Consider the following 27,164-nt stretch of genomic DNA (forward strand, 5'->3'; position numbering starts at 1 on the left):
CCTCTCTCCCTCCTTTCATTCCATCTCATTTTTGGATGCATTTTTGAGGCTTCTGAATGTGAGGCCTGGGCCAAATGACACTCTCTTCTCTGCTTTGGAGTAACAGGCCCCGCTACACACACAGGCCCACCCCTACCTCTACATGTAAACCCCATATGTGTACATACCACATATGACTTACCCATGTCCCCACATTTATACATAAATACTCCATGCACATATCCACATAACCACACACGCTCATCTGTGCACATGTACCTAAACAGCCCCCACCACTGCCACCACCAACATCACACACGGCCCACATGTGCATTCAAGACTCTGGACATCTGTAAGGAAAGCATCTGGAGACCTTTGGGAACCCTCAGACCTGTGGCTCTCATGGAGCCAGTGCCAGGTCCTGGCATTTCTGGCAAGTTCCATAGGCTCCCTTGAGTGACCCACCTCAGCTGTTCTACCTTTTCCACTCTTATCCATCTTCTCTTTCAACCCCTGGTCGCTTCCGGCAAAGGAAACGGATTCCTTCCAGAGTGTTACTGCATATGAGAAGCAAAGCCCACAGATCATCTGCTCCACACAGGCTGGGCCTGTGTTTGCCCTGTTCACACTGCATTCCCAGCTCCTCGCCCACTGTGGCCCTCTCTAAGTGTTGATTGGAAAAAAGTCACCAGAGCAGCATAGAGGCACATACACTGGGCAGCCACAGGAGCACCCCTACCCCACACAGTTACATCCATGCACGCAGAACACCCTGTGTTTGCGCATGCCAAGTTTGCCTCACTGTGTGCCTGCACACGTGTAAACACGCATTGTGTCTGCCTGTCTTCATACTTTCCAGATAGAGTCCCTGCCAGGACCTGGGTCCTTTCACAAAATCACCTAAGATTACTGTGGGCTCACCTGCTGGCACGTGAGATCCAGGTGTGTCTCCATGACCACCCAGGGCTCCTGGCTTGGCCCTGAACATCTGGGCAGCAGGGGTTTAGAGAACAGCTTTGGAATTCCATTCTTCTGAGGAAACCTGGGTTCCATTCTGGCTCTGCACATGGTCACTATGCATGTTCCCCATATGATTTATGTACAAGTTACCTAATCTCTTGGAACATCAATTTCCTTATCTTCTAAATGGGCCAATAGTTCTTACCTTAAATGCATCTTATAGGAGATAATCTCAGCAGAATGCCTGGCATGTTGTGAGCTCTTAAAAATTCTTGCTGTGAATACGATTATGGTTACTTTAGCCTTTGCTGCAAAATCCCATACACTCTTTTCGAGGAAGGACAGCCTTGGTTGGGGGGTGTTTATGGGGAGAGCAAAGTGGATGGTGCATATGTGAAATACCTCTCCCCAGATGCTTCTCCAATCCTAAGGTCTTATTATCCTATATGCATATTCATAAGGGATGGCCTCAGCCCTGCCCTGTAAATGGGTCAGAAGCAGGAAATAGAGGCCAGTGCAGGCAGCAAAGCCCAAGGGATAGGAGACTCAAAGCTAGCACACATCTGAGTCCTCATGGATGGGAGGATGGTAAGAAGGGATGGGGTGAGAATGGATTGGGGGCACTGGGGCTGGGGCGGGAGTTTGTTCCTACATTGCAGATTTGAAAACTCAGGCCCAATAAGATCAGATTAGAGAACGTTGGGGTGGGTGGTTGAAGAAGTCAGAGCCTGCTTTCTTTGGGAACTAGAGAGTTGAGCATCTGTCTGGGCTGAGTGATGGACATAGGGCAATGGACCAAATGACCCCTACATGTTTCTTTGAAGGGACATGGTTTACATGGCATTGGGTGGAGGAGCAGAATCCTAATTCCAACCCTCCAGTGAGGCTTACAGTGGTTAGGTGACTTGCCAGTATCACATAGCTGCGGACTTTGACCTTGCTTTTGGGGGTGCGAGAGACAGAGCTATTCTGGCCCCATGCAGGAGATTCAAGGCTGGGAGTAAAGGCTGATGGGCTGGCCAGGGTACCAAGAAATGAAACTCTTTATCTATGTCCTCATTTCATCTCCTCAGTAGTCCCCCGAGATATCTGGGGAAAAATATCTTATCTTTATTTTACAGATGAGAAGCATGAGGCTGAGAGAGGAGGAGTCACCAGGACCCAGCCACACAGTGAGTGACGCCCTCCATGCCTGGCATGTGAGAGCCCAGCTGGCCTTGGTCTTGGGCAGGCAGGAGGCCAGGACGGTGGCAGCACATTACCTTGCTCTGAAAAATGTTAGCCTGAAGCCAGAGTGGCTGTCCCTTTACACATGCAGTCAGCTTAATCCCTTGTTCCTTGCAGATAACTGATTATTTCTTAGAATACTTTCTCAGATGCTCATGCTGGCTCTGTGATATTGAACAGAACAGCCCTCCCTATTTCAGGGAAGGGATGGATGGATGCCCTTTGTGGGGTAAAGTGGCCCCCCAAGATGGCATGGGGCATGGGGCATAGGGCATGTTCTGTGGTGGAACAGGAATCCCAGGGGTCACTCTTCTTGGTCTTGGGTGCTTTCTCCTCTTCCAGGTCATGGATAGGGAGGGGATGTGGAATGAAAAATTCAACTCTTGGAGCAGAAGTGTCCAAGGGAGCTGGCCCTGGGATGGGAGCATGTGAGGAGGGCTCACTTCAGACTGCTCGGTGGTATTTCAGTGTAAAGGTTTTCTGTGCAGAAGATGACCATGTAGGGGCTGCTTTTGGATCAGAATGTCAGTCACAGCAAAAGGAGGAAAGTGGACTTACCGTACAAGTTCAGACATTCATCCAGCAAGCATGCACTGCCTGACTGTGCCATGCCCTGTACTGTGCTCCGGACAGGAGAGGGGGTGGCGAGAGAGCAGACCGTTCTTGGGTGGGTCACAGTCTCCTAAAGGCCTTGGGCTAGGCAAGGACTGAAATATTACTGGACAGAAGAATAGGAAGACTAGGTATTGTCACCTGCACTTTTCCAAGGGAAGCAGTAGGACATCAGGGTGAAAGTCAGGCCGGTTGGCCCTCCAGCTCTGCTTCTTCTGAGCTGTGTAGCCTCAAGCAACAGTAACAGCAACCACAGTGATCACAGTCAATGTTTATTCAATGCATGGCTTAGGTTTAGCCTGTCACTACTTCTTTGTGCCTTGGTTTCCTCATCTGTAAACTGAAGTGAGTGTGGAATTAATCAACTTCTCAGGGCTGTTGTGGGGCTGAAATGGTACCATGGGGGAAAGTTGGGCATGTGCCTGGGTTGTTTGTGAGGCCATAAGGGAGGCCCATGTTGTTTGGAAGCTTGGGGGAATCACAAGGATGTTTATTTCTAATGGAGGCAGGTAGTGGGTTGGGGGTGATGGTGGTGGCTCTCTTCACTGAGAGGTATGGCATGTGACCAAGCTTCAAAGGGGAGAAAGAGGTATAAGGAGAAGGACCTTCAAGAGGAGGGCATCTGCCAGGTGCAGTGCCTCACATCTGGAATCCCAGCACTTCGGGAGGCCAAGGCAGGAGGATTGCTTAAGCCCAGGAGTTCGAGACCAGCCTGGGCAACATAAGGAGATCTCATCTCTACAAAATTTTTTTTTAAAAAATTAGCCAGGCATAGTAGTACGCATTGGTGGTCCCAGCTACTTGAGAGGCTGAGTGGGGAGGTCCTGAGGTCCAGGAGTTTGAAGCTGCAGTGAGCCATGATTGGGCCACTGTGTTCCAGCTTGAGTGACAGTGAGACCCTGTCTCAAAAAATAAATAAATAAAATAAAAAAGAGGGGGGCATTGTGTGGGCAAAAGTGCGGAGGAGGGAAAGTGTAGGGTGTGTTTGTGGAACAGTCCTCGTGCAAGTAATGGCTAAGCCTGGCGCCCAGTGAATCACCCAAGAATGCAGTGAACCCAGCTCTTCGGCCCTGGGGCCAGCTTCGAGGCATAGAGCCTTCTTTCCCTAACATTATCTTGTCCAGAGGTGGCTGAGGACAGGGCTGAAGGGAGAGTAATTACAGAGCCCTACTTCTGGGTCTTTCACACCTACCCCTGGAGAGCCATCTGCCAGGAATGTGGCCGCCCCTCCCTGCCTTCTGACATCCTTAGCGAGGGACCAGAGTTTGGGCATCCCTAGGGAGTGATAAGCCACCAAGCATGGGTGGCTGTGGGGAGTGTGTGGCTCCCAGCAGGCTACTGGAAGTCAGTGGAGTTTGAAGAACAGATGGAGAGAAGGGAGGAAGGAGTGAGAGGCTGGGGTCTTAGAAGAAGCAGCAGGTGGGCATGGTGGCATGCACATGTAGTCCCAGCTACTCAGGAGCCTGAAGCAGGAGGATCACTTGAGCCCAGGAGCTCAAGGCTGCAGTGAGCTATGATTGCAGCACTGCACTCCAGGCGGGGTGACAGGGCAAGACCCTGTCTCTTAAAAAAGAAGAGTAAAACAGTGAACGATAGGAGCTTACATTTGTCAAGCATCTACCATGTTTTGTAACCACCCTGTGAGGTATGTATCCTCACTTTACAGACCGGGAAACTGAGGCTCAGAGAGGTGCAGTGACTTGCAGAAGTTTCTTTATCCAATCATTCAGCATTCAACTTCAGCACCTACATATTGAGCAGAGGCTCTGCGCCAAGCACTGAGAAGTTAGCGGTGACCACCTCTTGGCTTCTGTCCTCAAGGGTGACAGTGTCCTGAGGTCTCACGGGCTCAAACCGAGGTCGATTTCCGAATGCTCGCTTTGGAGCAGGATGTGAGCCCGGGCCAGGGTTGGGTCAGGTTGCGCGGCTCGCGTGACCGCAGGAATTTCCGACCGCCCTTTTCCCCTAGGGTTCCGCCCCATGCACCTGCCCCAGGTGAGTCCGAGGAGGCCCCGAGCGCCTCCGGAAAGCGTCGAGTAGCTTCGGCAGGTGGGGCGGGGCCGAGGCGGGGCGGGGCCGGGGCCGGGGAGGGGCCAGGCCCCGCGCCCGGATCTGGAGGTCCGCGCCCCGCGCCCCACGCCGGGCGCCCGAAGCCGCCGCCATGGGGGCCTGCCTGGGAGCCTGCTCCCTGCTCAGCTGCGTGAGTCCCGACCGCGGCGCCTGCCCGCGCGCGACGCCCGTTCCTGCTGCGGGCCCGCACTTTCTTCTGTTCTGCTCCGAGTAGTTTCTTCTTTTTCCTTCCTGCGAACTTGACTTTCTGGGCCGGCGCCCCGCCTGCTAGCCCTCCCGGGACCTCTCTCGGCACGTCGATCCCGCTGCCCCCGTCCCCCTGCCCCCGTCCCCCTGCCCGTCCCCGGCCGGCGGGCGCCGGGCAGCTGCGGTCCCGGCTCGGGTTTCCGCGGGGTAGGAGGGGGGAGGAGGGGGGCGGCGCGGGCAGGAGGGGAGTGCCCTCGGCAGGCGCCCTCCGGGACCTGGGGAGACCGAGCTTGGAGCCCGGGGTCGGGGCAGCTGTGCGGACCCTCGTCGCCCACCTGGGGCGGTCCTTGGGGTGGCCTCTGTCCCGGTCCCTGACGCCCTGGTGCCGCGCGTGGTTGGCCTTGCCGGTCGCTCCTGGCGAGTGCCCCGCCCGACCCCTCTGGCCGCCTGCCCGTCAGTCTGTCTGTTTTTGTCGCTCGGGCCCGGCCTGTCAGTTCGTATTCGTCTGGTGCGTGTCTCCGTCCGTCGTTCGTCCGACTGTCTTTGTCCGCCTGCTGTCTTCCATCCGGCTGTCCGTCCGTCCCTCAGTCTCTCTGCGGCTCCGTCGGCCGTCCTCAGTCTGGCTCGCGCTGCCTCTCAGCCACTTCCCCAGCTCGCCCGGGACCCTCTGGGCCCCGCGCGGAGACTGGGATGGGAGGGGAGGGAGCCCGGGACTTTCTTAGCCGCCCGCGAGTGAGGCGGGTGCGGGTCGTCACGGATCACCGGGCGGACTCTGGGTTGGGAAAACGGAATCGAGGGAGGTGCGGGTGTGCGCGGGGAGTGACCGGTCGCGGGTTCGGGACCCGGGGGGGGGGGGCGGCCAGCCTCTGTTCTGTGACTGCAGCCGCAGAAGGGAGGGGCTCCAGCCAGACCCCGGCTGGGAGGCCCGTTTCCCCTTCCTTTTCCCCAGCCCCCTCTCCTTCCCTCTTTTCCTCATTAAATCTGAGGTTCATTCAGGCAGCCTCCTCCCCCTCTGGCCCCACACAAAGAGGCCCTGAGAGGGAGAAGGGGCTCCAGCGGCTGCTGAATCTCAGTACTCGCTTTCCTTTGTCCCTGACGGGTGCGTGTGTGTGTGTGTGTGTGTGTGTGTGTGTGTGAGAGAGAGAGAGACAGAGAGAGAGAGAGAGAGAGAGAGAAGAGGGGGTGTAGGGGAGAGCTTGGGGTCTAGGGTCTAGAGATTTACTTCACAGCCATTTTCTGAGAATGAGATCAGCATAGACAGCACAGAGAGACTAGAGAGCCTCTTGCCTCACTGGGCGTCCATTTCCCGTGTGTGTGTGTGTGTGTGTGTGTGTGTGTGTGTGTGTGTGTATGCGGGTGCGTGTGCAGGAGGAGGAATCAAGCTGGTGCCTGAAATCCCTCCCAGCCCAAAGAATTCAAGGTTTAGGCCAGGTCTCTGCCCGAATGGTTTGCTTCCTGGTGAGGGAGGCAGTGCTTTCACAGTGGACCTGATTTCCATCTGGTTGCACCAGGTGGGACACAGGCCCTCCTGGGCTGGTCTGGGGGTGTTGAGGGGCAGCCTGCCAGCCAGCCATGTGTGCCTTGGTCTCCCCATCTGTCAGTCGAGGACGGTCACAGGGCCTTTCTCACAATGCTGTTGGGAGATCAAACAGCTCCTGGCACATCGTGAGTGCTCCCTGTGGAAATTATTGCTAACATCAAGGAAAGGTGGGTGGAGAATTCCATTTGGAGACAATGCAAAGCCAAGTGCCGGTCCCTGAGTCACAGCATTCTACAATGCTGAGAGCAGACAGGTCTGCTCAAACCGTCTGTTTACAGATGAGAAGACTGCACCCAGAGAAGTTCGCTGACTTGCCTAAGGTTGCCCAGGGAAAGGACTGAGAACTGCATAGTTAGGATCAACGTCTGATTCCTGGTCCAAGCCTCTGCCCACACCTTCTTTCCCATCCCCGCATCCTGGCTACTTGAGGCACAGGGTTGGTCCAGGGTAGAACTGGGAGGTAACTTAGGGAGTAATGTCAGCAAGGGGCCTGCCCCTCCCTTCAATGCCATCCCCTTGGGGTTCTGGCCTTTGACATTTACTGAGGTTCTGGCCTCTAACATTTACTGAGCCAGGTACTGTTCCAAGCCCCTCACATGCCATCTCACTGGTTCACCCCACCTCCTCCACCCTGTGACATGTTAGCCCATTTTACGGATAACTATCCCAACACGCAGCATGGAGCTGTCCAGCAGTGGCCCAGGCCCCACAGTGTAGTGAGCCCTGGTGTGTGTGTGTGTGTGTGTGTATATATATAAAAACTCCTTTCATTTAATCCTCACAAAGACCCCACTGGGGTAGTTCATAATTGTTCCCATTTTACGGATGAGGAAACTGGCTCAGAGAGTGAAGGTGACTTCTCCATAGCCACACAGCATTAAGTGGTGCAGTTGGGCACTACTGGACACCAGTACCATCCTGTTGTAGTGAAGAGTTGCTATGCAGGAGTGAAGTTCTATGAGGGGTTTCTGGGCAACTTTAGGGGGACATTTTTGCGTGGATGGGTCAGTGGAGGAAGACTTGTACTCTCCCAGCTGTGACTTATCTGCTGATTGTGCCTCTCAGCACTGGAACTGGGCTGAAGGTGAACTAGGCTAAAGGTGGGTCCTGCCTTGCATGCGGAAGTAAGATAGTTACACAGGGGATGGAGCCACCAAGCCCGCACATGATGACTCAGCCAGTCTGCAAATATTTCGGGAGGGTCTCGTACATCCTAGGGAGTGTGAAATACCTGTGGGTCAGACCACTGCACTCAGATCCTAGCTTTGCCTCTTCTCATCTCTGTGACTGTGGGCAGTCATGTGGCCCATCCCCTTGTCTGGAAGGTAGAGAGAACAATGGTGTGTATCCCTTAGCCTGTTGTGAGGATTAAATGGGGCTGAGCTTAGCACAGCTGCATATTTAGCATGAAGCTGGCATGCAGCGCCCAGTCCAAAAACACCCCACAGTGGTACAAGACTCAAGACCACATGCAAGGAAGTGCTGAAGCCAGTGAGACCCAGGCCTGCCTAAATGTAGAGCCTGGGCTCTGAGCCACTATACTCTCCTGCCCCAGGAGACCATTTTACAGATGATGAAACTGAGTCCCAGGGAGGGGAGGAGAGACAGACTACAAGTTGTAGACAAGCCAGCATTAGGACTTGCATTCTTGGCACTGCATGGGGGAAGTAAGTGTACCTTGGGACATTTCTGGCTGACCTCTGCTGTGTTTTGACTAGTCCTGGGTGGCTCAGCCAGTTACAGAGCTGTTCACTAAGGCAGCAAGCTGCATTCTTACTGGGGCCAGTTTTGTATTTTTTAATTGTGACGAAATATATGTTAAAAAGTTTACCCTTTTAACCTTTTATTTTAGTCTTTAAGGAGTTTGTAATTTATTTTATTTTACTTTATAGATTTTCATGAGACGAAGTCTTGCTCTGTTGCCCGGAATGAAGTGCAGTGGCACCATCCTGGTTCACTGCAACCTCTGGCTTCCGGGTTCAAGTGATTCTCTCGCCTCAGCCTCCTGAGTAACTGGAATTACCGGTGTGTGCCACCATACCCATCAAAATATTGTATTTTTAGTAGAGATGGAGTTTCACCATATTGGCCAGACTGGTCTTGAACTCCCAACCTCAAGTTATCTGCCCACCTTGGCCTCTCAAAGTGTTAGGATTACAGGCGTAAGGCATTGTGCCAGGCCTGTAATTTATTTTAGAAGACATGTATATTAAAATGGAGATCTAGGCCAGGTGTGGTGGCGCACATCTGTAATCTCAGCACTTTGGGAGGCCAAGGCGGGTGCATCACCTGAGGTCAGGAGTTCAAGACCAGCCTGGCCAACATGGTGAAACCCTATCTCTAATAAAAATACAAAAGTTAGCCAGGCATGGTGGCGGGTGCCTGTAATCTCGGCTACTCAGGAGGCTGAGGCAGGAGAATCGCTTGAGCCTGGGAGGCATAGGTTGCAGTGAGCCGAGACTGTTCCATTGTACTCCAGCTCGGGCAACAGGGCGAGACTCTATCAAAAATAATACTAAAAGCCGGGTGCAGTGGCTCACGCCTGTAACCCGAGCACTTTGGGAGGCTGAGGTGGGTGGATCACCTGAGGTCGGGAGTTGGAAACCAGCCTGACCAACATGAAGTAACTCCATCTCTACTAAAAATACAAACATAGCTGGGCGTGGTGGCACACGCCTGTAGTCCCAGCTACTCGGGAGGCTGAGACAGGAGAATCACTTGAACCCGAGAGGCAGAGACTGCAGTGAGCCAAGATTGTGCCATTGCACTCCAGCCTGGGCAAAAAGACTGAAACTTTGTCTCAAAAAAAAAATAAAAATAAAATAAAATGGAGCTCAAATAAATACAACCCTAATAAAAATTAATCCCAAATGAATGGCATTGTCAGAAGGAGTAGTGCCAGCTAAGGCACACAGTGACTCTAGAAGGTCTTACTGTCAGCCCTCATCTGGGTTATTGAAAACAGCCCCTGACTCTCCTCTCTTCCCTCTTCTCTGAAAGATACCACACATCACCCCCTTGACCTTTCTTTTTGTGGTCAAAGTGATGTTTCTAAAATGCAAATCCGCTGTCATTCCTCTTCTTTCGCAATCATTTCCCGTTGCTTTCAGGTCGAAGTCCAGAATCCCTGGCCTGGTGTACAGGACGCTGGCCGCCACCTCCATGACCTCTCCAGCTTCTCTCACCCTTTCAGCTCCCCTGAAAATAGTGTCCCTGTAGCTCTGCGTGTGTCATTCTCTTTGCTGGGACTGCCCTTCTCCCCTCTTCACCTGGCTGACTTCCTGCTCTTCTTTAAAAACTCCATGCCCCCTCTTTTTTAAAAACATTGAGGAAAAAGATGCATAACATAAAATGTACCATTTTAACAATTTTTAAGTGTAGCTTTAAGTATATTGACATTGTTATGCAGTCATCACCACCACCCTTCTGCAGAACCTTTTAATCTTTCCAGACCGAAACTCCCACTAACCAGTAATTCCCCAGCCCCTGGCAACCACCATTCCACCACCTTTTGCTTTTTTTTTTTTCACATGATTTTTTTCTTTTTTTTTAAAGACGGGGTTTCACCATGTTGGTCAGGCTGGTCTTGAACTCCTGATCTCAGGTGATCCGCCCGCCTTGGCCTCCAAAGTGCTTGGATTACAGGCGTGAGCCGCCATGCCCGGCCCCCACCACCTTTTTCTATGAGTTTGGCTACTTTCTCCATCTAAGTGGAGTCATACAATATTTGTTCTTTGGTGTCTGGCTTATTTCACTTTGCGTAGTGCCCTGAGCGTTCATCCTTGTGTCAGAATTTCATTCCCCCCCCCTATTTTTTGGAGATGGAGTTCTGCCCTGTCACCCAGGCTGGAATGCAGTAGCGCAATCTCTGCTCACTGCAATCTCCACCTCTGGGGTTCAAGCAATTCTGTTGCCTCAGCCCCCGGAGTAGCTGGGACTACAGGCACACACCACCACACCCAGCTAATTTTTTTGTATTTTTAGTAGAGACAGGCTTTCACCATGTTGGCCAGGCTGGTCTTGAACTCCTGACCTCAGGTGATCCTCCTTCCTTGGCTTCCCAAAGTGCTGGGATTACAGATGTGAGCCCCCACACTCAGCCACATTCCTTTTTAAGAACGAATAATATTCCATTGTATGGATATGTGTATGCTACATTTTGTTTGTCCATTCATCTCATCCACCAATGGACATCTAGTTTGTTTTTACCTGATGGCTACTGTGAATAATTCTGCTATGAACATGGGTGTTTAAATATCTGAGTCCCTGCTTCATTTCTTTTGGATATATATCAGAAGTGGAGGGCCGCTTTTATTTTATTTTATTTTATTTGAGACGAAGTCTTGCTCTGTCACCCAGGCTGGAGTGCAGTGGCGCTATTTGGCTCACTGCAACTTCTGCCTCCCAGGTTCAAGTGAGTCTCCTGCTTCAACCTCCTGAGTAGCTGGGATTAAAAGTGCCCGCCACCACACCCAGCTAATTTTTGTATTTTTAGTAGAAACGGATTTCACCATGTTGGCAGGGTGGTCTCAAACTCCTGACCTCAAGTAATCCGCCAGTGTCAGCCTCTGAAAGTTCTATGATTACAGGCATGAGGCACCACACCCAGACGGCCAGTTTGTTTTAAACAGAAAAATTCAAAACTGTCACCCAGCCCTCAGCTGCCTCCCCTACCCACCTAGCACCCCACGAGTGGTTCTAAGAACTTCTGTCCCTGGCTCTAAGGACAACCAGGAGACAATGTGAATGACTGACTCAGTGACAGCCTATTCACATAATGCCAAATCACTCACAGCTCCAGAGCCATCTGCCTTGCCTTGAGAGGTAGTCAGCTCTGTCATTGGCAGTGTGCAAGCAGCAGAGGATGGCCAGATGCTTCTAGGTGGTTCTTCACTGGAAAGAGAATGGATTGGTTGAATGCCAAGGAACCTTGTAGCTGCAGGACTCTAAGGCTTGGGGCTTCTTAAATCCTGACTTCTCCATTCCAAGAACCTGGGCTGGTGCCAAGATTCAGCCACTGTAAGTGTTCCGGGGCTTCTCCGATGCTGCCCTTGAGTGCATCCGCAGGGAGAGCGGAGTGGTTGTAATTGCACTGCTGGAAGAGCCTTACAGTCAGCCTTCCTTTCACACGCATCACGAGCGTTATTCCATGTTGCTCTAGAGCCAGGGGCTTCATCTTTCTGCCTCTGTAGCATTCCGTGGAGTGAAAGGGCCACGGCTGTCCCCAGGTGTTAGACATTTAGGTTATTGGTAGTTTCTTAAGACTCCAATAGGCTCACAAAACCTAAAGCTTATTTAAGTTTTTTCTTTATATAAAATCTATATTTTTATATTTGTAAATTCAACTTAATGGAAGTATTATTTATATACAATGAAATATACCCAAGTTAAGTGTTACCTACATGTTTGCCCCATTCAGCAGAGAAATCCCTTTTATGGAGAACCATGATATATTGACGGGTGTTTTGTTATTTTCAGTTTTCCGCCAGTGGCTGGGGATGGTGGGACATGCCTATAATCCCAGCACTTTGGGAGGCCAAGGTGGAGGATCCCTTGAGCCCAGAGTTCAAGACCAACCTGGGCAACATGAGAAAACCCTGTCTCTATCAAAAAATACAAAAATTAGCTGGGTGTGGTGGTATGCACCTGTGGTCCCAGCTACTTGGGAGGCTGAGGTAGGAAGATCGCTTGAAGCCAGGAGGTTGAGGCTGCAGTGAGCTGAGGTCACACCACTGCACTCCAGCCTGGGTGACAGAGCCAGACCCTTTCTTGGGGAAAAAAACAAAAAACAAAAAGCCAGAAAACTCAAAACAAAAATTAGCTGGTACCTGTGGTCCCAGCTACTCCGGAAGCTGAGGTGGGAGGATTGCTTGAGCTCCGGAGGTAGAGGTTGCAGTGAGCTGAGATGTCACCACTGCACTCTAGCCTGGGTGACAGAACGAGACCCTGTCTCAAAGCAAAATTTCTCTTCCTCTATTATTTTCCTATTATGATCAGTGGCACAATTAATTTCTGTGTGTTTGTGTCTATGTGTACATATCTGCCCTTACTCCCATGGTCTGGCATTTCTGTAGGAAGATATATGTGTGTGTGTATGTGTGTGTATATATATATATATATAATGACGTTTTGGTTAAATGGAAGAGGTTCTTGTAGGAGCTGGAGCCATTCTGGGGTGGGGTGAATGGACCAAGGCGGATGACCATTTCCAAGGATGATCTGGAAGCAGTGTGTGTTTTTGTCTTTGACCTGGTCTCTTTGGCTGCTGATCAAGCCCTTGGAAATCCTGAGGTTTCAGGCATCAGGAACACCTGGATTTTGAGCTTTAGGAACCAGAGTGAGCTGAAAGGCCAAGCTCCCTGAAAGTGGAACAGCTTTCTTGTGTCTCAGATTGAAATTAAATGGTAACAAGCCAGAGTCAGGACCTGAAGGAGCACCCGGGCACCTGGCTCCTGAGATCAGTACCCACTGGCCTCCCTTGGCTTTCTGGTCTTGGAGGGATTTTTGTTTTCATCACTGGGATGTATTTAAATTAAATGAGAGGACCATTAGTGAATTAACGAGCTGGGACCTAGAGTGGTCCTGTGGGCAGCCTGACCCTTGATGTGCACAGATCTGAATTTGCATCGCAGCTCCTCAGCTTACTTGCTGTGTGACCTTGGTCATGTCACCTCTCTGTCTCAGTTTTCCCATTTGTAAATGGAAAATTATAACACAATTTATAGCATCGGTGAAGCTTAATGTAGATAAAGTGCTTATCACAGTGCCTGGGCTTGAGTAATCCTTCATAAATGGTAGCTGTCACTAATACTACTTGAATCTCATTGTTGTTATCAACTTGCTGTGTGATCTCTGATAAGTTTCTTAACCCCTCTGGTCTCAATTTCCACATCTGTAAAATGGGACTAAATTACCTGCTCTATCTGATAACCAGAATGTTCTTTATGGCAGGGGTCCCCAACGCCTCAGCCATGGGCCAGTACCTATCCATGGACTATCAAGAACTGGGCCATGCCGGGCGCAGAGGCTCATGCCTATAATCCCAGCACTTTGGGAAGCCGAGGTGGGCGGATCACAAGGTCAGGAGATCGAGACCATCCTGGCCAACATAGTGAAACCCCAGCTGTAAAAATAAAAAGAACTGGGCCACACAACAGGAGGCAAGCAGTGGGTGACCAAGAATGACAGCCTGAGGTTCGTCTCAATCAGATCAGCGGCAGCATTAGATTCTCATAGGAGTGCGAACCCTATTGTGAACTGTGCATGCCAGGGATCCAAGTTGTGTGCTCCTTATGAGAATCTAATGCCTGATGATCTGAGGTGGAACAGTTTCATCCCAAACCATATCTGCCCCCTGCTACCACCCTGCTGCCATCTGTGGAAAAAGTGTCTTCTCTGAAACTGGTTTCTGGTGCCAGAAAGGTTTGGGACCACTGCATTATGGCCTATGAAACATTTTTCAGGCTTTTCTTATCTCCTCACCCACCAACAGCCATGAAGAGGAGGCAGCTCCTGGGGTAACAGCTGCAAGATGTAACCAGAAGTTGCTGGACAGGTGGACTGTTTCCATTTAGACCACGAGGAATAGTTTTGTTTCCGAAGCATTTTGTGTAGCATCTGTGTGAGCGAGAGACAGGCGAGAAGGAGCATTTCTAGTCTGGGGGAGAGTAAGAGAGGAGGCAGCTGCCCCCAGCAGGGTGTGCTGTGTGCCCTGTGACTAGTCCAGAAAGAAGGGCAGAGGAGGTCACAGGATCAACGGGCCCCTGCCAGTCTGCTCTCTGCAAAGCTGATCTTTCAATTCCTGACCCTTGGCTCCATCCCCTTGAGTGGGTGCCCACTGCTCTTAGGATGAAAACCAGGGTCTTGTTTCTGGCTGCTGGTGCCTATGTGGTCCTGCCTTACCAGCCTCTCTGACCTCACACTCACTCACTGCGGACTGCCTGCTCAACAAGCTTTGGCCACGAGGCCCTTCTTTCTATTTCTCAAATGCCCAGCCCCTACCTGCCCCAGAGCCACCTGCCTAGAACTTTCTTTCCTCCCTTCGGTCTGGCAGTGTCTCCACATCCCTCTGCTCTGAGCTTATTATTTTATTTTAAAGCATTTCTTTTTGAAAGTCCAAGTGCAGTGGCTCACACCTGTAATTCCAGCACTTTGGGAGGCCGAGGCGGGTGGATTGCTTGAGCCCAGGAGTTTGGGACCAGTCTGGGAACTGTGGTGAAACTCCAGCTCTACAAAAAGAAAACAAAAACAAAAACAAAAATTAGCCAGGCATGGTGGTATGTGCTTGTAGTCCCAGCTACTCGGGAGGCTGAGGTGGGAGGATGGCTGGAGCCAAGGAGGCAGAGGTTGTAGTGAGCTGAGATTGTGCCACTGCACTCCAGCCTGGGTGACAGGGCAAGACCCTGTCTCAGAAAAAAAGAAAAATCCCTTTTAAAAGACACAGTCTCATTATGTTGCCCAGGCTGTTGTCCAACTCCTGGGCCTAAGCGATCCCCCTGCCTTGGCATCCCAAAATGCTGGGATTATAGATGTGAGCCACCATGCCTGGCCTGCTCTCAGCTTAAATGTCACTTCTTCAAGGAGAGCTGCCCTGACATGCCACCCTCAATCAAACCTAGTCTGCGTTGGCACTCTTCTGGCAGTGAGTACGTGTCCTTCTTAGCGCTTGCCACGAGTCAGTAATGATTTGTTTAGTGTTTTTCCTGTTTGTGTAAGTTCCAGGAGGGCGGGGCCTATGTCTCTTGCTCTCCAGGCTCTTAAATGCCTGGTTGAGGAATAGGGGCTGTTTGGGCGAAGACAGAGGTGTTTAGATGTGGGGCCTGTCTCCTCAGACGCTGGGCTGTGGACTGGGCTCCCAGGAGGGTGAGTTTCCTTTTCAGGTGGGGCATAGCGTGGCATCACCAGCCTCTGAATGGTTTCAGCCAGCCAGGGGAAGGGCTGACGGCAACTGGGGCAGAGGACTCTGGCGAGGGAAAAGGTTAGACCGCCACCTGCTGTCTAATGCTGGTATAGCCTCAGAACCAAAAATCATTCCGTTCGTCCAACTGATGTTTATTATGCACTATTATGCTGTTTTCTGTGGTCGTAACATGTGACTGGTACCATGACAAACACATCATATTCCTTCAACAGATAGCCCCTAAGCTCCTACTGTGTGACAGGCACAGTTCCAATTTCTAGGAATACCACAATGAACAAAACACAAAAATCCCTGCCCTGCTAGAAAGTGGAAGTCAACAAACACAAGTAAAACATAAAGCCTGGCCGACCGCGGGAAGTCCTGCGGGGAAAAACTAAGGGGGGTGGGGAAAGGGAGCCTGAGGGGGCTACAGTTTGGAATTTCTCTTTCATTCTCACAACTGGTATGTGAGGAGTACATACCACTAGGATTCTGGTGTTACGGAAGAGGACGCTGAGGTACAGAGAGGTTGAGTGAGTTGTATAAGGTCACAAAGGTAATCGGTGACAGCTGGCCTTGTGATGTTTTTTTAAACCACTCTCCCTTCCTGTAAGTAAGAAACAGTGTGATCTAGGCTGGCTCTCTCTCTCTCTCTCTCAAGGCACAGGATCACTTGAAAGAGACCCAGGTTTGAATCTGGGTTCTGTGGTTACTGGCTGTGTAGCCCTATATGACCCAGCCTCCCTCTTGGGCCTGAAAGTTCAGTGGGCTGGTGTCTGGGGAACACTGTGCTCCTGCTCAGCACGGTACAGATGCGCTGACCTCTGGGCAGGTGGTGGGAGCCGCAAGCTTGGGCTGGGAAGGGGAGAGGGGAGAATGATGGTCCTGTCCCACAGGCGTCCTGCCTCTGTGGCTCTGCCCCCTGCATCCTGTGCAGCTGCTGCCCTGCCAGCCGCAACTCCACCGTGAGCCGCCTCATCTTCACATTCTTCCTCTTCCTGGGGGTGCTGGTGTCCATCATTATGCTGAGCCCGGGCGTGGAGAGTCAGCTCTACAAGGTGAGTACCCCAGGTCGGGCAGCCTCCAGTGAGGGGCCTTAGCTGCTCCAGGCTAAAGGGCCCAGGCTTGGGGTCACAGCTCATCCAGAAGAGGAGGCAGGGGTGTTTGGGTGCACTGAAGATCTGAGGTTGGAAATGAGGGGAGGAGGGCTTGAACCTCACAGGGGTATTCTTTCTCTTAGGCCACAGTCTCCTTGGAAAATCTTATTCATCATGATTGCCCCCCAGACACCGGCCTAGGGGGTGCTTTTCTCCCCTTTAGTGCTCAGGCTCAAGTTGGGGCTCCTAACTCTCCCCTTCATCTTAGTGTCTTACTGCCTGGCACAGACCCGGGGGGCGTGGGCATCACCATGGTGATTTATACACATTTTAGTGTGTATAAAGATAAGACTCCCTGGGGAGCTTGTAGAAATGTAGATTCTCAGTCCACACCATGGGAGAGGGGCCTCAGAACCTCTGTTTCCCTAAGCATCTCAGGTGGTTCTGATGTAGGTGGTGAGTGGAGAACACTTTGGGAAACCCTGCTTTAGACAGCACAAAGGTTACTGAGGCTGTGGGAAATAAACAGATAGTAACAAGCTGTAACTGGGAAGTCCCTCCCAGGGCTTCAGCCCCAGAGAGAGCTAGGAGTGGAGGTGGAGGCGGTGGAGGCACAGGTGGGGGGCTCCAGCTCCCCTCCCTGCCTGGCCCAACCCCTCCTGGGAGAGCCTCTTTCCTGGACAGTCTTTGCAGAGCAGGGCTCTGGTTTATAAAGGGAGCTGCCAGGGTTCTTTGAGGGGTGGGGCCCTGATGCTGCTCTGTCTGTCTCCACAGCTGCCCTGGGTATGTGAGGAGGGGGCCGGGATCCCCACCGCCTTGCAGGGCTACATCGACTGCGGCTCCCTGCTTGGCTACCGCGCGGTCTACCGCATGTGCTTCGCCACGGCAGCCTTTTTCTTCTTTTTCACCCTGCTCATGCTCTGCGTGAGCAGCAGCCGGGACCCCCGGGCTGCCATCCAGAACGGGTGAGAGAGGGGTCCCTGCCGGCACCCTGGGACCTTCCCCCAGTACCTTCCCCACTCCTCTGCCTGTCCAGGGATCTGCAGACCCTACCCTCAGGCTCAGGAGCCATGGGAGGGCACAGCATGGAGAACGGCTCTTTGAGTTATATCCATTTCTCAGATGGAGAGTAAGGCTCAGAAAGGTCGGCAGTAAGCCTCAGGCCCCGCAGCACTTCAGTGACACAGCTGGGGCTGGACCTGGGTGACCACCTGCACTGCTGCGTGGTCCTCCCTCCTGCCCCTTAGGGCTTTTCCCAGGGCCAGGAGAGACCTATGCCCATGAGACCATCAGAAAGCCCACCCTCATCGTTCCTGACATCTGCTCTTCGTGGGTGGGGGCTCTGGGGCCAGGCCCAGTCTGGCTTCCAGTTTCCCTGCCTGTACTCAGCTTCCTTGTCCATCCCCCACCCCCTCCATAGGTTTTGGTTCTTTAAGTTCCTGATCCTCGTGGGCATCACCGTGGGTGCCTTCTACATCCCTGATGGCTCCTTCTCTAACAGTAGGCGGGTTTGGCAGGAGGCATGGGGGGCTGTGGGGAGGGAGGTGGGGGTCAGGTTGGAGGAATGTGGTGGGGCTGCTCTTTGCTGGGGCACACAGAGCCCAGGGTGCTGGCTGGGTCCAGCGTCATTCCCCACCTGTGAGATAGCACTGTGGTGCTTGGCTACACGGCCTTTGTGCAACCCAGGAGAAGAGGGAGCCCTCCTCACCTGACCCATATCCTGCCCTCTGTGTGTGTCTGTGCATAGCTAGGGGCTCCCTGAGGGCAGGGACTCTGTTCTTCTCAGTGTCCCTGGTGCAGGGCGTAGCAGAAACACTTGTTGAATGAGTAGATGTGAGAGACGGACCCCCCTCCCCTCACTCTCCTCTCCCCACCTAGTCTGGTTCTACTTTGGTGTCGTGGGCTCCTTCCTCTTCATCCTCATCCAGCTGGTGCTGCTCATTGACTTCGCACACTCCTGGAACCAGTTGTGGCTCGGCAAGGCTGAGGAGTGTGACTCTCGTGCCTGGTATGCAGGTCAGTGCTGCCACCCTGCTTCTATGCGGGGACTCCAGCCTGGGCAGGGTTGGGGCTACCTGAGGAATTGAGGGTCCCTGAAGCTAGATAAAATTGGGGGGCATCTTGAGTAGCAACTGCCTTAGGGCAAGATTCCAGCTGTCCCAGGCAGATGGGGGGTGGCCTCTGATCCTGGGGTGACTTCCTGGGGATCTGAGGAGAGCTGACCTGGAGAGGCCTTGGGGGTTCTTGTTTGGGGGTTCCTACAGGGTGGGCCACGCACAGCCAGCAGTGTGTGAAGCCCTTTTGGTGGTGCCCAGGCTGAACTTCAAGTGACACCTGGTCCCTGAAACCCCAGTAGCAGGGTGAGTCCCTGGTTCTCTTCCAGTTCTGAACACATCGAGAAGAAAGGCTCACCTGGGTGCTGCCTTTCTGCCTCGTTCAGTTTTTGCAAGGCTGTTTTGAGTTCACTGTATTTATTGTTACAGTTCCCTTAATACAAGGTAGCAAATGAAGCATCTTAGCTCAGGGTGGGGCAATGACTCATAAAGGTGTTGGTGAAAGGCAGTGATGTCATTCCTTAGATGGGGAAACTGAGACCTGGAGAGGGGAGAGCTGCCAACAAGGCCTCTCGAGGGAGTGGGGGTCCCTGTGCCTCCTGCCCCCTGCCTACTCTCTCACCACCCCTCTGGCCCAGGCCTCTTCTTCTTCACCATCCTCTTCTACTCGCTGTCAATCATGGCCGTGGCGCTGATGTTCATCTACTACACCGAGCCCAGCACCTGCCACGAGGGCAAGATCTTCATCAGCCTCAACCTCACCCTCTGCGTCTGCGTGTCCATTGCTGCTGTCCTGCCCAAGGTCCAGGTGAGCCTGCCTGTCCCTCCCTGGCCCCTTGGTGGGTGGGACTTCTTGTAGGATCCTGAGTCCTGGGGCTAGCTTCCTTGTCCAACCCTCCACCCCCTCGTGTATGTGGGCTCCCAGGTCAGCTTCCCCAGGTGAGTCATGGCTCTCATGGTTGCATGCTGGGTGTCTTTAGGAAGTGCCCTAACCTCTCTCTGCCTCTCAAATGTCAAATGAGGATAATAAGACCTCCTATTGGAGTTATTCTCAGGACTGAGATCCTATTTGTAAACACTCCATGCCTGGCCTGTAGGTTTCCTGCAGGCATTAGCTATTATTACAGTTATTATGTTGTCCTTTTTGTTTCTGTGCAAATCAGGGGAACATTAGGGGGAGTCCAGGAGTGGTGGTTCCTAGACACCTCCGGAAGTAGTGTAGGAAGGTACAATTTCACATTTCCAATCCAAGACCATCTGGAATAATGGGCGGGAGCTCCCAGAGGAACTGCTGGTTCTTTAGAAAGTACCATTAGAGCCCCTCATGAGTCCCATGGTGCTTTGCAGTTTGAGATCTCAGCACAACAGTGGCTTCAGGGGGCTTAGGTAGTCTTTGGGGGTCTTTAGCAGAAAAGCTGGGAACCTCCCTTCTGGTCAGAGCCTCATTTCCCAGTAAGAAAAGTTGAACCTCAGAGAAAGTGATGTCTGTGTCCCAGGTCACACAGCAGTCAGTATTTATTGAGCAAATACCTCCTGAGCACCTCCTGTGTACAAGGCCCTCTTCTAGATGTTGGGGACGTGGCTGTGAGGATGGGGAGGAGGAATAATGATGAGAGCCAGTTAGTGGCCTCTGACATGTTATTTGTTCCTCACACCATCCTCATCCTCACTTTACAGATGAGTAGACGAAGGCTTAGAGAAGAGGGCTAGCCAAGGTCACACGGGCAGCTGTGTTTTGAACCCAGGCAGGCTGTCTCCAGAGCCTGTGTCTGTGTGCTTTTTTTTTTTTTTTTGAGCTAGGGTCTGGCTCTGTTACCCAGGCTGGAGTGCAGTAGCGCAATCTTGACTCACTGCAACCTCCACTTCCCGGGTTCAAGCAATTCTTGTGCTTCAGTCTCCCAAGTAGTCGGTGGTCTGCCCATCTTGGCCTCCCAAAGTACTGGGATTATAGGCGTGAGCCATCACGCCTAGCCCAAATTTGTTTTTGTTTTTGTTTTTTGAGACAGAGTCATGCTCTGTCACCTAGGCTGGGGTGCAGTGGTGTGATCTCAGCTCACTGCAACCAACATCCTCCTCCCAGGCACAAGTGATTCTCATGCCTCAGCTTCCCTAGTAGCTGGGATTACAGGCTCCCACCACCACATTCAGCTAATTTTTTTATTTTTAGTAGAGACAGGGTTTTGCCATATCGGCCAGGCTGGTCTTGAACTTCTGACTTCAAACAACCTGCCTACCTCAGCCTGTCAAAGTGCTGAGATTATAGGCATAAGCTGCCATCCCCAGCCGCCTGTGCTCTTAATCACAGAGAGCCATGTCTTCAAGTGCTCCTGTTGTTGAGGGGTGGGGAAGGACAGGCAATAGGGGACTAGGCCCAGTGAGGTCATTTTAGGTAAATTGTGTGATATGGACCATGAGAGAGGGTGTGGGCTGAAAGGTGGGTGGCTGGCAGGTGCAGGGCTGTCATAGTCAGGGTTCCCAGGGCTCGGTGGGAGTCCTGTCTGAATACGAAAGAGGGGCTACCTGTGCAGAGCTGGGAAGGAATATGTCAGGGCGTGGGAGAGGCGGGGCAGGCTCTCCCGATAGAGAGCAGGGAAGAGGGGGGCAGCGGGCCAGGTGGAGATGAAGACGGGGCAACCAGGGAGGCTTGAATTCAGAGTGTGATGACATGGGTTTTCAGCAGGAGAAGAGGTCGGGTAATCTGAGGGGTGTTAAGAGAAAGAGGAATTAGCACTCAGCCTTTGTTCAGTGGCCCAGTTGGTGTTTTCCCTAAGTGGGGTGTGGTGGGGCATCCTAGGTAGGTGGGAGTTTCTGAGGTCCCTTGGCTGGTGTGAGTGGGCTGGGTGGGCGGGGTGTCTCTCGTCGGGCAGGGGTCTTACCAGTGAACGGCTCTTGCAGAACGCCCAGCCCAACTCGGGTCTGCTGCAGGCCTCGGTCGTCACGCTCTACACCATGTTTGTCACCTGGTTGGCCCTATCCAGTGTCCCTGGTGAGTATGTGCCTAGGCTCGACGAGGCCTGGCCTCGTTCCTGGGCCAGCATCAGCCTGCTGTGGGGCTGGGGACCCTCACAGGTGGCAGGGACATCCCAGCCCTAGCCCATTCTGAGACTCAGTCCTCCCATGAGATGGGAGGGCCCTGTCTGTTCTGGAGTTGTCTCTTTGCCCTGTGACTGCTGAGTGCTCAGTTGCTGGGACTTGGGTGGTTGGTTGTGTGTCTGTCTATTTGGGCTGGCTCTCTGGCCATCCTCGGGGCCACTTGGCTACCTAGGCCTGGCCTGCATGGGCTGAGGATGATTGTGCTTCCATCCCCAGAACAGAAATGCAACCCCCACTTGCCAACCCAGCTGGGCAATGAGACGTTCCTGGCTGACCCCGAGGGCTATCAGACCCAGTGGTGGGATGCCCCGAGCATTGTGGGCCTCATCATCTTCCTTCTGTGCACCCTCTTCATCAGGTGTGGCTGGGTCTGGATTCTGGGGAGGGATCGATCATGACTGGGGGCCCTGAGCCGGAAGTGAGGGGAGGATGTGGGAGCCAGGATACCAAGCTGGAAGGTGCTCTTAGCATGCAGTGTGTCCAGCTCTTGTATTGTGCGGGAGGGGAAACTGAGTTCCTCAGAGGGCGTGACATGAGTGGGCAGCAAAGCCAGGTGTGACTTTGCTTCCAGGCTCACAGCCCTTTTCTGCATACTGGGCCAGCTCAGCTGGGTGCAGACAGCTGTGGGGTCAGAGAAGGAGCATGGACTGGAGTCAGTGGGTCCAGGCTCTGTTTTTTACCTGCTGTGTGCCTTGGGATAAGTGGCTTAACCTTTCTGAGCTCCTGTTTTGTCCTCAATAACAAGCGGATGACAGCCTCCATTGTGGTGGATGTGGCTGTGACCCCACACTCTCTCCTGAGACAAGGCAGCTCATGCTGAAGGTCGCATAGTGGCGCTTTTCAAAGGGGTATCTTAGTAGGTGCTTATCCATGTGGTCTCTGCAGCCAGACTGCCTGCATTCGAGCCTGGCCTTGCCACTTCCTCACTGTGTGATCTTGGGCAAACCCCCCCCCCAAAAAAAACCACAAAAACCTCTCTAAGCCTCAATTTCCTTATCTGCAAAATAGAGATAAAATAGTACCTCCCTCATTGGATTGTTGGAAGAGCCATAGATGAATCCATATGTGTAAAACACTTAGAAAGGGGCCAGGTGTGGTGGCTCATATCTGTAATCCCAGCACTTTGGGAGGTCAAGGTGGGAGGATCTCTTGGGCCCAGGAGTTTGAGACAAGCCTGGGCAACATAGTGAGACCCTATCTCTTTTAAAAAATTAACAAACCAAAACAAAAACACTTAGGAACTTGGCAAGTAGTAAGTTATTTGTCATCCAAACACTTTGGCAGGCTGAGGCAGGAGGATTGCTTGGGCCCAGGAGATCAAAGCCAGCCTGGGCAACATAGTGTCTCTACAAAAAAAAGATTTTTTAATTAGCCAGGCATGGTGGTATGCACCTGTTGTCCCAGTGATTCAGGAGGCTGAGGTGGGAGGATCGCTTGAGTCCGGGAGTTTGCCAAATAAGTGTCGCATATTATTGTGAACATTTGCATATTTGTATATTAGTATGAACATAATACTGTGAACATGTGCACAACTAGGTAGCTGTGAGTGGCCGTTCTTATGAGTCACTAGATTATAATATTAGGTTTAATTATTGTTTACACTGAATCCAGCAGACCCTGAGTTTGCCTCCCTGTGGCCCTGCATTTCTCTAAGCGACACTTTCCATCTGCTTTTAACTCTAGAGGAAATCTTGGCTCTGCTCCTCTGGTCTCCCCATCCATCCACCCAAGTTCCAACAGCACCCCTGCCTCCGGGCCCCTGGGCTAGAACATTTTAAGTCTCTTTCACGTTTTGTTCTGTTTTGGCGTTTTTCAAAACATTTTCTCCAATTCAATTCTGTACAGTTCATAAACATCTGTCTCCTTTATCACGTTTGATTCCTTTTCAAGCTGGAAACGCCTGAATTACCTCTGCCTTTTCTTTTCTCTTTTCTTTTCTTTTTCCCTTCCCTCCCCTCCCCTCCTCTCCCCTCTCTTCCCTTCCCTTCTCCTCTCACTGTAGCCTTAAACTTCCGGGCTCAAGCGATCCTCCCACCTCAGCCTCCTGAGTCACTGGGATTACAGGTGCATGCCACCATGCCCAGCTACTTAAAAACATTTTTTTTTTTTTTTTTTTTTTTTTCTGTAAAGGCACTATGTTGCCCAGGCTGGCCTTGAACTCCTGGGCCCAAGCAGTTCTCCTGCCTCAGCCTACCAAAGTGTTTGGATTACAGGGGTACATCACTCCTGGCCTGATTACCTTCATTTTACAGACAGGGAACCCGAGACCCAAGGAGGAGGCCATGAGCTCATGGTGGCTGGTGGCCAAGGAGCTTGGCACTTTCCCTGCCCCTGGTTCTCTATCCCTTCCCCTCCCTGACCTGGCACAGCTGTACTTCCTGCACAGCTCCCTGGCACCTGCACTGCTGAGAGCCCAGGGGCACAGGTCTGTTCTTAGCACGGTTCTCACAGCACAGGCAGCAAAGAAGCATATACAACCCATGAGGGCTGGGCCCTCTGCACGTGAGCCCAGTGTGGGCTCACGTGCAGAGATATCCATACGATATTTGGTGGTTAGGGCCCATGGGAGCACAGCAAGGAGTGATTTCTCAGTTTGCTGGGAGGGGGCTGAAATCCAGCTCTCCATTATTTTTTTTTTTGAAATGCAAGTTGACTTTTCAAAAAACTTTATGTCTCAAACTATCAAATTCTGTTAAAAACATCAAAGCTCATCACAGAAAAGCAATGGCATACAATCATTACTGTTGTTCTTTTCTTTTTTTAGTGTAAGCATGAAGGAAAGGGCGGCCATTGGTAAAATCACCTGACACTAATAAAATGGAAACTGAAAATTAATGACAAACGAGCACAATTAATTATTAACATTCTTAGTGGATGTAGGACCTGGTACGGTGCTTTGTAGCATTAGGTACTCAACACGTGTTTATGGAAACGGCAAAGGAACTGTCATAACCACAGTGCTATTTATTGAATTTATATTCCGTGCCAAGCACTATGCTGGAGACTTTACGTCACTATTCCACCCAGTCCTCCCGGGAGCCCTCTAAAGGAGGTACGATTATCCCTGATTTCACAGATGAGGAATCAGAGGCTCAGAGAGGTTAAGTGTGTTGCTCAAGGTCACACAGAAAATGGGAGTCGGGTAGGGGTAGGGTTGAGAGGCAAAGCCGTTTGTTAACCCCTGGGCCCAGTAACCGGGTCACTGGCCTACGAGGCTCTGGGACCACTTGTGTCCAGTGCTATGACCAATGCCAAGTCTATCCATTTGCCCGCCTTCCTCCCTCCCCTGCAGTCTTCGTTCCTCAGACCACCGGCAGGTGAACAGCCTGATGCAGACCGAGGAGTGCCCACCCATGCTACAGGCCACGCAGCAGCAGCAGCTGGCAGCCTGCGAGGGCCGGGCCTTTGACAACGAGCAGGATGGTGTCACCTACAGCTACTCCTTCTTCCACTTCTGCCTGGTGCTGGCCTCACTGCACATCATGATGACGCTCACCAACTGGTACAAGTACGTAGCCCAGCGGGGCATGGACAGAGCCCGGGGCACGGGGTGCAGGTCTGTACATCTCTCCTGCGGTCCCTCGCTGGCTTTTCCTGGTGTCTGCTGAAGGCTTGGGGGTGGGGGTGTCTACTGAGGACCCTCCACAGAGCCTGCCCCTTCCCTGCCCCAGTTTCCCCACCAGTGCCTTCATCTGCTCACCTCCCGTGCCTTCGCTAGGAGACTGAGACCCGGGGGAAGCACAGCAGCTGGGGTTGGGCCTGTGTGGGGAAGGCGGGGTTTACAAATCAGGGGTCATGGGGTCAGATTTGGGCTTCATGGTTGGAGGGTTAGGATTAGAGTGTGGAGATCCGAACCAAAGTCACAAGGTCAAGGATAGAAGTCATGACGTCTAGGGCTGGGACTGTGGTCATTTAGAGTCACAAATGCGGTCATTTGGTTAAAGTTAAAATTGAGAGTAGGAGGCCATAAAGCCAGGATTGAAGTGGCAAGGTCAGGGAGCTAAATGACTGCAATAAGGTCAGGGGGCACCCCTGAGCTACAGGATCAAGGGTCAGAGTCAAGGGTAGCGGTCAGGACTAAGGCCAGGAGCTCCAGGGTCCCAAGTTCAGAGGCTAGGATTGAGGTCCTGGAATTCAGATTACAAGATTGGAGACCAGGAGTCAGGTCACGATCTCATGGCCTAACACTGGGCTCAAGATGGGAACTGACGTCAGGAGCTATGTCCAAGGTCAGAAGGCCAGGTGTTAAAATGTCAGAGACAGGGACTGGAGTTACAGGGGAAGAGCCAGAGTTGAAGTCAGGGGTCACACTGGGTCATAAGGCCGGGGCCAAGACGGAAGTCACAAGACTGGGAGCCAGGCTCATGGGGAAGATTGTGTGTTCCAGGCCCGGTGAGACGCGGAAGATGATTAGCACGTGGACCGCCGTGTGGGTGAAGATCTGCGCCAGCTGGGCGGGGCTGCTCCTCTACCTGTGGACCCTGGTAGCCCCGCTCCTCCTGCCCAACCGCGACTTCAGCTGAGGCAGCCCCCACAGCCTGCCACCTGGTGCCTCCTGCCACCTGGTGCCTCTGGGCTCAGAGATAGCCAACCTGCCCCCTCCCCATACCCATCAGCCAGGCTGAGCCTCCACCCCTGCCCCAGCTCCAGGACCTGCCTCTGGGCCGGGCCCTCTAGTCTTAGTGCCTTCAGGGTCTGCGGAGCATCAGGCTCCCGCCGAGCCCCGCCCTCCTGCCGAGCCCCACCCTCCCACCACCCACAGGATGGGGCTGCCTCTTCCTTCCACTCCTCACTGTTGCCCATACTCAGCATCTCGGGATGAAAGGGCTCCCTTGTCCTCAGGCTCCAGGGGAGCGGGGCTGCTGGAGAGAGCTGCTCAGAGCTGCTCGAGACCAGGGAGCTCCCACCGCGATGGGGTGTCCAGCACTCAGGCCCTGGGCATCATGTCCCACAGGGCACCCTGCCCCCTTCCTGGACTCCGTGCCTTACTGTGTCTCTAAGACTTTGCTAATAAACAAGCCAGTATGTACCATCTTCCGTGCCCCTCACCCTCAGCACAGGGCCCCACTGCATGGGGCTAGCGTGGGGCTTGGGAATGGAATGTTAGGGCTGAGGAGGTTGGGACATCAGGGCCAGACCAGGAAGGGCCTCAAAGGCAGACAGAATGGCCTGGGCTCTGTCTTCTGGGTCAGAGGGGAGGGGGCCAACCAGGAAGGAGGGGCAGACCAGGGATTTGGGAAAGTGGGTGGGTCTAGCAGTCAGAAAAGGAGAGCTTGGAGGCAGTGGGGTCAGCAGGAGGCTGCCCCACCATCTGAGGAAGGGTGGTGAGGGCAGAGCCACGGTGAGGAGGAGGGGGCAATGACTTGGCCAGAAGACAGTCTTCAGGGCCCCTCTCACCAGGGCCTGCCTCAAGGTCCCAGCCACCTCTGACCTGCCTGGAATCCTTA

The 27,164-nt window shown here is 52.7% G+C and overlaps 1 protein-coding gene across 2 annotated transcripts; it reads left to right on the plus strand.

Moving 5' to 3' along the window:
* The first annotated feature begins 1,233 nt into the window (after positions 1–1,233).
* On the plus strand, positions 1,234–26,751 carry SERINC2 (serine incorporator 2). Of its 2 annotated transcripts, XM_032246692.1 has the most exons (11): positions 1,234–1,527; positions 2,061–2,111; positions 16,370–16,531; positions 17,345–17,535; positions 17,991–18,070; positions 18,449–18,586; positions 19,263–19,432; positions 21,520–21,610; positions 21,934–22,075; positions 25,010–25,225; positions 26,105–26,751. In XM_032246692.1, exons 1-11 carry the CDS (start codon positions 1,513–1,515, stop codon positions 26,238–26,240), a joined length of 1,392 nt encoding a protein of 463 aa, XP_032102583.1. In that variant the 5' UTR covers positions 1,234–1,512; the 3' UTR covers positions 26,241–26,751. The 2 variants fall into 2 exon arrangements, with proteins under 2 accessions (XP_032102583.1, XP_032102584.1); XM_032246693.1 differs by lacking the exons at positions 1,234–1,527; positions 2,061–2,111 and adding an exon at positions 4,798–4,978 and having other exon boundaries at positions 26,105–26,749.
* The last annotated feature ends 413 nt before the right edge of the window (positions 26,752–27,164 follow it).

The sequence above is a fragment of the Sapajus apella genome, unplaced genomic scaffold (assembly GCF_009761245.1).
Source record: "Sapajus apella isolate SASKATOON/1434 unplaced genomic scaffold, GSC_monkey_1.0 scaffold62, whole genome shotgun sequence".
In the NCBI taxonomy this organism is placed as follows: domain Eukaryota; kingdom Metazoa; phylum Chordata; class Mammalia; order Primates; family Cebidae; genus Sapajus; species Sapajus apella.

Bases quoted from the DNA above. Each gene is read 5' to 3' on its own strand.
- SERINC2 (XM_032246692.1), top strand. The intron at 2,112-16,369 runs GTGAGTGACGCC...CCTGTCCCACAG, and splicing joins CACCAGGACCCAGCCACACA to GCGTCCTGCCTCTGTGGCTC. The intron at 17,536-17,990 runs GTGAGAGAGGGG...CCCCCTCCATAG, and splicing joins CGGGCTGCCATCCAGAACGG to GTTTTGGTTCTTTAAGTTCC.